This window comes from Archocentrus centrarchus, chromosome 16 (assembly GCF_007364275.1).
Source record: "Archocentrus centrarchus isolate MPI-CPG fArcCen1 chromosome 16, fArcCen1, whole genome shotgun sequence".
Taxonomy (NCBI): Eukaryota; Metazoa; Chordata; class Actinopteri; order Cichliformes; family Cichlidae; genus Archocentrus; species Archocentrus centrarchus.
In genome coordinates this window covers 18,664,472-18,678,741 of record NC_044361.1, presented here as the reverse complement: position 1 = coordinate 18,678,741, position 14,270 = coordinate 18,664,472, and the positions used below count along the sequence as shown (strand labels likewise).

At 38.4% G+C, this 14,270-nt stretch overlaps 1 protein-coding gene across 2 annotated transcripts in view; it reads left to right on the top strand.

Moving 5' to 3' along the window:
* Positions 1 to 9,725, top strand: part of deptor (DEP domain containing MTOR-interacting protein) — a 33,731-nt gene extending 24,006 nt beyond the window's left edge. For both annotated transcript variants that reach the window (XM_030750180.1, XM_030750179.1), the window contains exons 8-10: positions 2,717 to 2,787; positions 3,240 to 3,344; positions 7,894 to 9,725. In XM_030750180.1, coding sequence (XP_030606040.1) covers positions 2,717 to 2,787; positions 3,240 to 3,344; positions 7,894 to 8,016 — 299 coding nt within the window. In that variant the 3' untranslated portion in view covers positions 8,017 to 9,725. The remainder of the gene's footprint in view (positions 1 to 2,716; positions 2,788 to 3,239; positions 3,345 to 7,893) is intronic.
* Positions 9,726 to 14,270: the final 4,545 nt, after the last annotated feature.

Here is a 14,270-nt window from a genome sequence, read left to right as displayed (position 1 = left end):
GTATGCCAGGCAATGTGCAATGTCTTTGTTAGTAAGAAGACTGTAAAACGGACAAAACAAAAGTCTGAACTTTGTACCCCCTGTCTTTGCAGTTTTTATATTTTCCAAAGCCACACCCCTTTGACACCCCTGTGGTAAACAAACCTGAAAGAGAGAGGTGTGACAGCAGGAACACTGCACAGTGGTTCTGTCAGTAGATATTTTACTGTAATTTAAAAAAAAATAAAAGTTTCTTAATGTAGCAACAAAGTTGCTTAGTTGGAAACAAGGCGAAAAAGCCTGAGAATCACTGCCCTGAGTGGAATGTCAGGTGCACAAGTTGAAATACTGTATAATTTAAAAGAACAAACCACAAACTTAAATAAACTGAATACCTGTCAACTAAACACACAAAAGACTCACAACAGGCCATACTACAGATGCCATTTATTCCATCACAAGCTATGAATTAGCTTAGAAAGAAATGCTGAAGAGAAATCCTAATGAGCGCACATTTACAGACTTGCACTGCCTGTTCCAAGTGATAAACACACCTGTCATTTGGAGACGAGCTGCTTTAAATTCTTGGTGCAGATTTGAAAGTTTGGAAGTGACGCCCTTGAGCTGTGTGTGTGTTTCTGAGTGTTTTTTTCTATTTTGAGGTGTCCTCTGATGTGTCTAATTCAAGTAGAGTCCTTGACAAGATTCTCTTTGTACCAGCCCTCCTTTTAACATTAGCACTCACACATGGTACACAATGAACAGGAAGGAAAAGGAAGGCACACACACACACACACACACACACACACACACACACACACACACACACACACAACGTGAGAGTATTTCCCCTTTGCTTCACATTAACTTTAGTAATTCTGCGTATCAAATCATCGGAAGATGAGGAGGAAAAAAACTCACTGCAGATGATGATAACATGATAACATGAGTAGGATCAGCTTTGTCCAGTGTTTTCATAAAGTCACACCATGAAAAAAAAAACCCACTAAAACACAATTAAAAAAGATGTAATCCTGCATGACACAGAAGCAACAGATAACAGGGTATTAAAAGAAACTGTCCTGGATATCTGATCAGATCAGAGTTCCACAGAGAGATTATGAAAATGTCCAGATGAAGAGGATTAGAGGTCTTTCGCACTTCACTTCCTCTTCTTTATCAGATTGGAGTTAAGTGTTGCTATGTAGACCATAAGTGATTTGTTAAGCGCAGACTGCAGCCTGTGTGAGGAATGTCCTGCTGGGTTTGCAATTTGCTTTTAGCTTTTTAAGATGTGGTCAGTGTTTTGTTGCACATATTCAGTTAATTTATAGTTCTTTACTAAATGCGAAGCACCTGTTGAAGTCTGAATTCAGTGTGCACACAAAGGCTGAAAGATGCGTACTTGATTTTTGTTTTAGATAAAGCAGTGCATGTGCTTGTTTCTGCTTAATACTATTATTATTATAATACTATTATTATCAGACTTAACAATCTTTATGAAACTATACTTAATAAAACTAGCATTGGTTAATTCTGACAAGCTGATCTCCAGTGTCGGTGAGACTAACCGACACTTCACTGACTAATCATTTACCCAGGTGGAGTCTAGCTCAGTTATTGGGTCTAGAAATAATTAAAATGAGTATTTTCCCCAAGTTTGTTGTATTTGTTTCAAACTGTTCCTGCAGATAAGATAAGATATGATAAGATATTTGTTGAATTGGACTAGTTGATCCCTAAAATTTCTGTGGCAAGGATAAACAAAATCTGGCTTCTCCTAAAACAATACTATCAATTAAATATACGCAACCATGACTGTGCAGCAATATTGAAATCAACTGAGTGCCACAACTTGAACAGGGTGCGATTGTAAGTTTTTACAGGAGATGAGGACTTCTTTGAAAAATCCTCAATAAAAAAGCTTTTGAGTGTTTAGGAAACAGCTGTGGTTTGGAAGGTCAGGACTTCTTTAGGCAGTCTGATCTGGAAAAGGTCAAATGGGACCTGGCTTATTAAAAGAAAAATGATGAAGTCAAAGAAATTTCCAGTAGAAAAACAGTGGAAATCTATTGATTTACTAAATATATAAATGGGGAAATTGTCACTTATGGCCTTTAAATAACATAAAGCAGCTATAATGTCATTCAATGATTCATAAAAAATACCCATAAATCATAGCAGTCTGTAATAATAATCAAACCTCATAAAAGTTATTGATTAATAATATGATTGAAAAAGTGCCTCACTGTACTGAACAGAACAGGATCAGCAGCAGACTGAAGAAAAAGAATAAACAGATCGTCTAAAAAGCATCAAAACATTTAGTTTAACTTGTGTTTAATTGTTTTATTATCTCACCTCTAGCTCTCTAATTTCTTTTTGTTTTTCTGTCATTTTGAAATAAATGAGGACATTTCAAATCATTTTTGAAACACAAAAGTGTAGCGGATCCTTGTGGAGAGTCATGTTGATGTGAGCACTGGTTAGGGGAAGTCAGAGGAGGGGAAGGAAAGCTATACAGTTTCAGGAAGCAGTGTGCCTATTAGCAATGTGACTAAATTCACTATTCACATAAACAGATTTTTTTTAACCAAATATTGAAATAAAAGCTAAAAACTGGAATGTACAATCACTATTTTCACATGCGCATGCACATGCCTCTTTGTAGATGTACCGTATATCGGTGTGTCTTATTATCACTGTAATATTTTATGTTGTGTAACTTTATCAACAGTCCTGAAGAGACAAGTGAGTCCAGAGGAGCTGCAGAGACCAGGAGGACCTTTTATAAAGAAGACATTCACTGTAGGACACACACACAAACACACACACACACACACACACACACACACACACACACACACACACAGAGCTGAGGTCTAACAAAGACTGTTTGAGCAATCACACATATCCTCTCCCACACACACACACACACACACAGGCACACCCATGTGAAAGGTCCCATGACTCATGGGCATATGCAGACAGCACACATACATCCATTTCTATTCTTTTTCTTAGTTAAGTGTGATCACCACAGAATCCCAGATGAGTATCACATGACAAAAATACAAAGTACTGTATAATGTGCTTATAGTATTTAATGTTCATTCTTCATATTTTTGGAACAGTATTTGGTGCAAAGATTCCTTCACGATCTATAGCCAGCTGCAAATTATTTACTCAATTTGAACACTGAGCATGGGACTAAAAAGAAATGAGGCATCCAGCATTTCCTCTGCTGCTGCTGTTCTCAGATTGTAGGCGATGCTGTGGGCTGGGGCTTTGTGGTGCGAGGAAGCAAACCCTGTCACATCCAGGCTGTGGATCCAGGTGGACCTGCAGCCGCTGCTGGCATGAAGGTGAGACTGGTAGAGATGTATGAACTCCCGAATGAGCGGTGAACCTGTGCAGGCTTCTCTCATCAGCTGGAATAAAGAGGAGAACAACAGAAAAGGAGGTAGATGTCACCAGTTGTAGTGCGGATTGAGCGATATCTTAAAGGTTTGATAAAAGCAGGTAAGGAAGCAGAGAGCCTGTGCCAGAGTCAGGTCCCCTGTGGAGAGGCAAAGACTTTCAGGATCTTTAATGATCTGGGTCATCTCCAGTTCATTGCAGTGTTTTTGTGTGTGTGTGTGTGTGTGTGTGTGTGAATATGCTGTAAGTAATCATGCATATTCTTTCAACCTACCTTCATTTCAGAGACAGGTCCATCTGTTTCCAAGGAATGGAAAATGTAGATATTTACCACAGGAAGTAGAGTTTCATGAAAAAGAGTGACTGCAAGTAGAATTTTTTTTAGTCATTTGATATTACTGCTTTCTCCAGAGAGCACTTCTTATTGAATTCTAAGACACAGACTTTTTGCACTTTTTGTGCATTCTCGTTAGTCATTTATACTGTGCATTTTTATTTCAAGAGGACGGTTCCTTTAAGACTGCCGGCGAAGTGCTTAAACATTAAACAAGAGTTTAAAGATTCTTTCTGTAGCTTCAGCCAGCAGGAGGAGGAGGAGGATGGTCAGAGTGGGAGCAAAGAGTGGCACAAACGTGTTGTAGAAAGGGGGAAAAAAAAAAAATCAATGAGTAAAAAAAAAGGATAATGGTAGCTGTGCTGCTACAGCTGGCATGAAGGTATGTCAACAAAGTGGCAGCAAGGAATCCTGGGAATGCCGAGCACAGCAACTTTAACCACAACACAGAGAGGGAGGAGGGCGCAACGAGTGAATAAAATAGTAGAAGGAGCCAGAAAAGGGAGCAGGAAATCACGAAACTTGGAGGAGAAAGTGGACTGAATTACTTAATTATTGAAAACATGTTACTTATGTAGGGTGGTCACTGATGGAAGCATAAGGGTATTTCCTTAGGGTCTGAGAAAAGTTTGTGCAACTAACTGAAAGAAAGGAGGGATGCCCTGACGAAGACACGTGAGCTGAAGACTGGAAGAGGAGGAAGTAGGTAGAGCAGATGAGCTTGAGTATTAGCGCTGAAAGAGGAAATGGCCTGTGGAAATAATATCACTTCTGCTTTGGTTGGTGATTATTACCATAGAAACATGTATCTGCTTCAAGAGTCATAAAGGTGTCCTCGCTCAGAGAGTCAGTGTCTTTGTGTTTATCGTTAGTTCTGTTATTCTGGACTTAATTGTGCAATATAAAGACAGCTCGTGACAGTTGCTTTAATTTTATGGAGTTTTTATTAATAGGTAACACAAATCTGTTTGTGCTGAGCAAACTTTATAACCATTAAGCCAGTTAATACCAAGCCAAAGCCAGAATATTACATTAGATGCATCTGATTTTTAGTGTATCGTGTTTATAAATTGAGTTCCTCGTGTGCAGCGGTGTGTGTGTGTGCAGCAGCTTCTCCAGTTTATTTGTGAGGAGTTAATTGCACTGCTCGCATTTCCTTGAGCGTTCCGCTTGAGGATTTTTATTGGCGTTTAATGAAACAGGAACACTGTCCTGAGAGGGACTGTCCTGTAAGCTGTTGTAACTACGGTCCAGGTGAAAGGCCAGAAAAGTGTACAGTTACTGACCTCAGATTGCAGCTAGTAAAAATCATTCTCCTCACATATGCCAATGCTCTCAAATACTCTGACACACTCTGTCGGTCTTTTCCTTTTCCACTACAAACAGACACACATCAGCATCATTCTGATCCATAATGGATACAAGCACTTACATAACTCTCCGATACATCACTCCTAGATCCGTTTCTAATCGACTTTTAACACAGCAGGTAGAGCGGCCTGTCTCAGCACAGTGTGTGCCCACTATATCTGTGTGCGGAACAATGGATTCTGTTGTTGTTTTTATTCTGCATAGATAGAAAAGTGTTGTTTGCCTAACCCGTAAAAGTAGACATTTTGAGTTTCATATATAATAAGACATCTAATGTTTTCTGCACAAACATTTAATAATCAGTGTTTTGATTATGATGATGATGCAAACAGAGGCCATGCTGTGATATAAAACTGAACTTCCAAGCAGGACTGCTTTTCAGTCTGTGGTACCTCTTACAGGACATCATTATATTTGAATTGATTTTATTGGCCCTGCTTCCTGTCTTTCTGCCAGCTATACAGTGATACAACACTATGTGTATGTGTGTGTGTGTGTGTGTGTCTGTCTGTGTATGTATAGTTTCCCCTTCTATTTAATCCCTCAAGAGGCATAAGTTCAACCACATCCTTGTGTCATGTATCACCGGAGTAGTTTCACACGGCTATTAACCTGCTGTTCCTGCTGCTTTCATTTCTCTGTGTGAGAGGGATTTTAACCATCTCAGCGTAGAGAAACTTTTAGTCCAGCTGGACCCAAGCCAAAACTAACAACGCTGCAGCCTGAGAGAAGGAAAGTTGAGATGGGGGAGAAAGAGGGGGGGATAAGATGGGGGAGGTGTTGGAAGAGAGTTAAAGATAATGAGGGGAAAGGTGGAATAAAGACAGAAATGAAAGGAACCAAAGATGTCCAAAAGTGAATGAAGGAGAGTCCTTTGACTCTGTAACTAGTGTAACGTAGGCCGTAGAGGTTTGAGTATGATTGCCTATTTTGAGCTTTCATGTACGGAAACATTAAGAGTGCTGGAACAACACGGAGCAGTGATTGCTCTGAGAATATTCCCAGTGACCTCTCTCTGCATATATTCACTTCTCTGTGTAACAGGCAAGGTTTAAGTAGCTGCTGCCACTAAGATCATTCTGTATGCATCATGTTTCCTGAATGTGAATCCATAAACCATCTGTTAGTTTTTATCCTCGATCTTCACTCAGCTTTCTGCACTCGGTTGATTTATGGGCCATTAAAATATCAGAATAATGAGGTGCTTTTGTTCTCACTGACTTGTACTAAATCGATCCTTTTTGGCATCTTGTGGAGATTTTGAAAAAAAAAACAAAAAACAAAACTTTTAGGAGCCAGTAAAGCAGGGGTGTGCTTATGTGAGTGAGTGTGCGGTTTAAAAGCTTGCAAAACCCCACCGAACCAAAGCAGCATCATGTTGCAAGAACAGCAGCTAGAAGGCAGCTTTGACAAGAAGTCTTATTTTTATCTGCAGCTCCAGAGTTGGAGAAGTGGTTAAATGATAAGACAGGGAGCATTCAGGCGTGACAGGGGACTGATTTGGAGTGAGGCGGTCGGGTTGTACCTAGTGTTATTTAGCCTCAGTTATTGCTTTATATCAGTGAACACAATCGCAGTTGAGAGCGATGGCTGCTCTCACTGACACCTGTGTTAGGTTACATTACTTGACACTGATTTGTGCAACTAATTGAAAGAAAGGAAGAAAAGGAAAGGATACTGGGCTTTAAAAACAACAACAGCAGCAGTTCATAGACTAGATGATATGGGCACCCATTGGTTTGTAGGCTCACAATTTAAAGCTTCAAGGTTGTCATCATTTTTTTGGTTGTTTATGTCTTTTGAAAGTGGTCTTGAACATATTCAGAGGAGAGGGTAGGGCTGGGGATTTATTAGCTTACGCTAGGGCTGGTTGGTTAATAAGATGGATCCTTAATTCACTTTGCTAATTTTGACTGACAAAAGAAAAGACTAAATTAGATGTAGGCTCCTTTGTGCCTTTCAGTGCAAGTGAACACTGAACACCACAGTGATGCATAACTTTAGCCTTACTACAGTTTAAATAGGTGAGTTATATGAAAATGGAAAATGTAGTTATAGAGATCAAACTGTTTTTGGAAGGAGTCTGTAATCGGGTATTTCTGTTGTGAAGTTGGGTCATTTTCCATGAAAGATTGACTTGCTTTTGGAGCCAACTTCAAGTGGCCATATGAGGAACTACAATTTTTTTTAACTGGCGTCACCTTCAGCCCTCGAAGCCGTTACTGCATCGTGATTTTGACAGATTAGTGCTAAGGTCTAATTCCATAGCCTTACTGAAATCAAGATTATGAGAAAATATAACAGAAGAAAAACCTACAACTAATTGAATTTTGTAGGTTTGAGTAGACAGCGGATTATTTTCTTTGTAAAATTTCATCAAGTAATAACAAAAAGGCCAGTTTTTAGAGTTTCCACTGGCCAGTGCAATCTTTTTAGATTGCGTGCTTTTCTCACTTAGAGGCCAAAGAGTTGTGGTAGTGTAATTTGGGTTCAGTGCAGCTTTAGATTGTACTGATAAGACTTAACTGACAAAGCAGGCGCGAGGTTGTTTCCCAGCTTTTGACAGCATAGAGACTGAGAGCTTTAGCGTTTTCTAAATGATTACCAGACCAAACATCTGGGTTTGTAGGCTTGATGGGTTTATCTGAACGAACAAGCTGTTTGTTTTTTTTTTTTTTGGTTGTTTTTGTGCAGCCACAATTAAAATATTTGTATTGCCCCCTTTTACGTCTGTGACTGGCATAAAAGCTGATGAATCACATCTCCTGTTACTGTCCATCTTTCTCCAGGTGTGTCAGTTTGTGGTGGCGGTGAACGGACTGAACGTCCTCTGTCATGACTACCGAACCGTCAGCAACCTGATCCTGACTGGTCCCCGGACGATTGTGATGGAAGTGATGGAGGAGGTATAAGCATTAAAGAGAGCTCCAAGAGGAAACCTCTTACAAGAGTAGTGCAGGAAAAAATGTGGGGACTGAAGTAGTACTTGACCTCAAAACCACATCAACAGCGAAACACTGATGACTTGAAAGCACGTCTCACTGGCTTTGCGCCAACATTGTTTGAACAAGGCAGATGACTGAGAAACCGTTTGTGCGCTTAGGAATGAGGGTATCGTAGTCAGGTTGTTTTGGATTTTTTCTGTGAGTTGAAGGTTGCAGACACACACACACACACACACACACACACTAAAGAGAGAATGTGCAGGAGCGTGGAGCAGGAAAACCATCATCCTGAAGCGTTGCTGTCTATCAGAGTTTTAATAGGATGTTAGAAGATGTGAAACTAAGTTTTGCCATTAGAACTTGTGGATGAACAAGAAAAAGCTGAAAATGAGGAAGAATATTTCATGGTGCCATGAAAGCAACCTCTCCCCCAGTGAGCTGTTCCTGATGGCTGGACACTGCCCCCTGCTGAGAAGGACTTCACACTGCTACTACATGCATATTCAGGGTTTCAGGGTGTCTCATTGTTTTTTCTCTCTTTGAAGAACCGTTATGTTCAGTGGCAAAAGACAAACTCCCTCCCTTCCCATATGACAAATGTAAAATATCAACTTAATCGATGTTGAGGTAGATTTATTCCTAGCTGCTAGGAATTTCTTGGTGAATGTTATAAAGGTGATAAACTTACATGCCACATTAACAGGCACAGTGTATATAGCGAAGCTGTTAAAGACTTTACACAAGGGCAAAGTGCAGAAGTCCAGCTTTAGAAAAACTGTCTCCCTTAAAATCTTGTAAATACTCCATATTGTTTAAGCCCTGTTTTAATTACCCGTGGCCTCAATTTTAGGATCTTTCCAAACTGGATGCCTGATACACAGCCCAGAAAATCCACAGTGATCTACGACGTCATCGTCTGTAGTTTGTTTAAAAGAATCTGGAGGTTTCTGTTATACTCACGTTTGAGATGTGAGCACTAGATTTGTTTCATACCATTCAGCAAAGCCAAAAGAGGAAATACTAATAATAAGGACGACTGTAATTGGAGTCATACGAACCAACCTTAATGTAAACTTTAACTTAGAGTAGATTCAATTTTAACTTTTATAAATGCTTTGATGTTAAAAGTATATTAAAGATGAAATAGGCTATATGAGCACACAGTTACATGTTTTTAATAAACAAAAGCACTTGATTGATAAAAGCTTTATGTAGATGTTCATGCATACAGTATTACAGTATACTCTGTCATGCTCTCATCCCCTACATCATTTACTCCATCATCTGTAGATGTGGAGCAGTTACACGTTAAGTATGAACTAAAGATTTTTCAGACAGATAAGATGATCCTGAGGAAGTTGACATTTTCAGTGTATATTTAGATTGAAATAGAGTGGCTTTGTCTGATTTTGTCTCATCAGATACACACAACCAAATATTAAATCATTTTAAGTAATGGGAGCAGTTTGCTCTTTTTTTTTCTTCTTCATTTTGTTCATCTAGATTTTGTAGAAGCTCGTTTTCACCAATGGAGAGAAAAAAAAGCCATCCCATGAGTCAAAATGTCAGTTTATCTCAAAATTTCAAATTAGGCATCTCCAAATTTTAACTTACTCAAAAGTTTGAGTCAGTTGTAATTTTAAGATACCTGAAATTTTGAGACACTAACTTGACCCCCCCCCCCCCCCCCAAGCTTCCAAAACACCTTTAACATATAAAACCTACAGGGTTTATTCAGAATGAAGAAAAACTTGAAAAATGTGTTTTATCTGTTCACATTAAGGCTACTTCCTACTGAAGAATGCCAATAAATGCAGCCTTTTCCCTGCATTTTGTTCAGTGCTGTGAAAAAGTAAAGTAAAATTTTATTCACCATTCAGTGTAACTTTAACTCTGGCTAACTGAGGTAAATAACATGCAGGCTCTGTGTGAGAATACATGAATCATATTCCTGCTGTGATGTGAACCAGTAAACATGTGAAATGTTAGTATAGCATCCACACAGGCCACACAGTTTGTGACACTTTTTATGTTCTTTGGAATGCTTTCATTAGATTTCTATGGAAACGGATTAGGGCCACTAAAAGATAAAAAACAGGGGCATTGGGAAAAAAAAGGGGGGGGGCAGCTAGAATTGAGAAAAAGTCAGAATTCTGAGAAAAAGTCAGAATTCTGAGATTAATGTCAGAATTCTGAGATTAACGTCAGAATTCTGAGAAAAAGTCAGAATTCTGAGAAAAAGTCAGAATTCTGACGTTAATCTCAGAATTCTGGCTGCCCTTTTTTCCCCAATGCCCCCTTTTTTTTTTTTGTTTTTTTTTAGTGGCCCTAATCCTCTTCCATAGATTTCAGGTTTAGAGCTTCACTGAAGCTTTTCTCTGTGCTTCAACGTGAAAAAAAGTCATTAAAAAATAAAAAGTAAATAAGGTTTTAATGAATCCCATCTTGAATTAGCTCAAAGTTAGTTGGATTACACCAGGCTTGAAATGTAGCCTCTAAATAACATGAGAGTCACGTGTGTTTATATACTGCACCATCATGTGTTTATAGTTGCTAGCATGAATTTAGAAAAACAAACTGTAAAAAGAATAGCGTGGATAAGTAATACTCATATTGTTCTTACAGTATGTGTCTGTAGTCCTGAGTAACACTTGTTCCTTGTTTGTTTTAGACTAAACTACACTGCCTGCTTCATTGTACTACAAATGGTCTAGAAGTGGAAATTATTACTGCAAATAAACACAGATGCAGTAAAGTAAACTTCTACTTCTACCACAGTATATTCACAGTCTTTACTGCCAAGCTGTAGAGTTCATCTGACCTGGTAAACTACCTCCAAATGCATCCTAAGTAATTAATTTAGTCTGCATTTCATTGATTTATCTTAATGTGGTCAGATGTTGCAGGCAGTGAAATGCTGTAAATATGTGCTTATTTGGGTTTATCTTTTAATTTTCTAGAACTGATTTAGCTGACAAATCATTTCAGATGCAAAGCAGATTTTAGGCCTTGAAAAGTCTTCGCTTCCACGTGGTTTCTGCACAGCTGTCCAGCTTCCTCAACGATATAAATAGTGGCTTTTAAAGTTCTTGCAGACAATTTTAGAGCTTCTCAGACTTACAGATTTTGTCTCAAAATTTGTAATCTACTCGTGTTGTTACATGGATAATGCCATACATTATATTGTTAATATATTAATATTTGCAGTTTGACTTTACCTTACAACTATTCGATATGTTTCTCAAAGCACAAAATAAGGTTTTCATTAGTCTGCTGTAGAGATTTCATTAATCTTTGATGTTAATATCTGTACTTGGTATGGGTTCAATTTTCCTCTGTTTTCTTTAATTAAAAACTCATCTATATGTAGTTTTTAACACAGTTCTTCTTTTATCTATCTGGAAAGTGATTTGTGACTCTGTTCTGCAAATATTGTTTGTTTGCCTGATGCAGTTTGAGAGGACAGAAGCAGATGATGATCACAGTATAATTTGGGGCAAAAGAAAGTTTCATGTGTACTGAAGTTTTGATGGGGTTGTGTTTGCTGGGTTGGCTGAAACGGGTTTGTTTGACTGTTAGCTGAAAGCGTTTGCCTTAAGACCTCATTTTGCTGCAGATCACAGAAGATGGTGGTCACCTTTTTCCTTCAATCTCTTCTCCGTTCAATCATTTGCGACTTCTTTTTCAAGTGATGGTTGCTCCAAGTCACCGATGCTTCAGTTCTAGTGACAATCAGTGTTTAACAGATACCACCTTTCAAAAGTACAGCAGTAGTTTGATCTGACAGAACGAACGTCAGCGCTAATTTTGTCCTGTTGCCAGTTTTATTCTTCAGCTTTTCTGGCTTATAAGAGGTGAAATATTTTCAGCAAGTACAGCTGTTTGCTCTTTTTTTTTTCTTCCCTGCTATCCGAGATTGAATGTTTGGTATCAATACAGCATAAGCTCACAGTACCAGTCTGTTTTTGACGAAGAAGCTAAATCTCATTATAAGTTCGAATGTATTAAAGAGCTGATCAAGTGATGAATAAACAAAACTGATTCAACTAATTTGTTGTGCTTGTGGTTTCATCCTCAGGACTCTTAGTGCACTCTGTCCCACTAAAACTAAATATCACCTTTATGACATCATAGCGTGAAAATATTGTTGCGTTCTTAAAGTTATAACAATTGAAATTTGGTCTTCTCTGTGCTTCACATAATCACAGCTGGTAAGATAAAGGTAAAGCTATTTTTAGCCACTTTTCCCTGTTTCCTGTATTGGAAGAAAAAAAAGAAAATCAATTTCAATGATCCAACATTGAGTTTCTTACATCACACAAATAAGGCTGAACAAGGTGTGACCACAGTAGAGGAAAAACAGATCTCATAGCTTTAACCTCCCTGCGTCCACATATGCGGACATCACATTTTGGCTTTGCTGCACCTTATACTTCATTGTGCTCAATAGTATTTTATACTTTAAGTCATGTTTTTGTTGTGTTATGATATAAAATAATCCCAGTGTCCACATCTGAGAACATCTTTTTTCTCACAAAAGTACGTAACAACCATGTAACAAAATACAACTTACTGTTCAAAGAGGAAACTTAGTATATATGCGTTTTCAGTCACTGGTCACTTTGTTAGATACACCTTGCTAGTGCTGTTTTCGACTCACTTTTGCCTTCAGAACTGCCTTAATAAAGGGATGGACATGGTCAGCAACACTACTGAAGTAGGCTGTGGTGTTTAAATAATGCTCAGTTGGTACTAAGGGTCTCAAAGTGTCCTAAGACAATATCCCCCACACCATTACACCACCAGCAGCCTGAACCCTTGATCCAAGGCAGGATGGATCCATGCTTTCATGTTTTTTATGCCAAATTCTGATCATACCATCTGAATGTCAGAGCAGAAATCCAGACTAATCAGACTTGATGAATCTTGATTTCCAAGTCCAATTTTTGTGAATTGTAGCCTCAGTTTCCCATTTGTGGTCTTCTGCTGCTGTAGTCCATCTGCTTTAAGGTTTAATGTGTGTTCAGAGATGCTCTTCTGCATACCTTGGTTGAGGTACTGTTGCCTGCCTAACAGCTTGAAGCAGTCTGGCAATTCTCCTCTGACCTCTGGAATCAAGAAGGCATTTTCACTCAGAAACCTGCCATTCACTGGATATTTTCTCTTTTTCAGACCGTTCTCTGTGAACTCTAAAGATGGTTGTTTACTGAGACTGTGACGTCTACATGACAGTGTGTTAGCTGCCCTCAAAAAGTGCCATGTCTATATTATAATATTTGAATTCAACTCTGAGCGGTACTATGCAAATATCCATATTCTAATGATTAAATTTTAACAAAAAACTAAACTAAAAGTAAACATTTCAAACTACAAAAATTTAACTGAAACAAGCAAATCCATTCTTTAAACTAACTGAACCTAAGCTCAAGTGAAATCAAACACTCAAAAGGAAATAAAAACTAAACAGAAAATCTATTATATTAACTTTTCGCTGCATTTTTTCCTGTATATGCCTCAATTTCTTTTCTCTTAGATGCACTAACAGAGGCCACCACCAGGGGGTAATATTATATCATACTATTCAGCACATACGCTGTCACACTCTTCACCGTATTTATTCATTTTTGGGGATGTTCATGTAAGTAAGAGTATTGACTTTACAGAACAATTTTTACAAACGTGTGTGTATGTGTGTGTGTGTGTGTAAAAAAAAAATAAATATATATATATATATAGCAAAAATATTGGTGACTTAATAAAAAATCTATTTTTTACTTACACCACAGTTTTGTCATTACATAGTAAAACTCAATTACTACACCCCTTCCACCACCTATTTTTAATCTGGCTGACAACTATGGCTTCTCGTCCACTTCTCCACCCATTTATTCATCTGTCCCTTCATGCACTTGTCCTTTGATTCACTCGGTATCCAGCCTTCACACTGTCACCAGCCATTCATCTTTCCGTCTAATCTGCTGACTGTGAATGTGTCCGTGTCTCTGGTCAGTAAACAGTGATACATACACAGGAAATTAAAAGCCATGGCACAGAAACCTAAGAGCCTGCTGGACTGTTTTTGGTTTTTTTGTTGTTTTTTTTTGGGGGGGGGGGGGGGGGTATGAGATCACAGTAAAACATTTAAACCAGTGATTCAACCAATCATCAGACGTGTTTATTTAACAGAGTTGTTGCGAAGCAGTGGACTTTTACAAATTGCA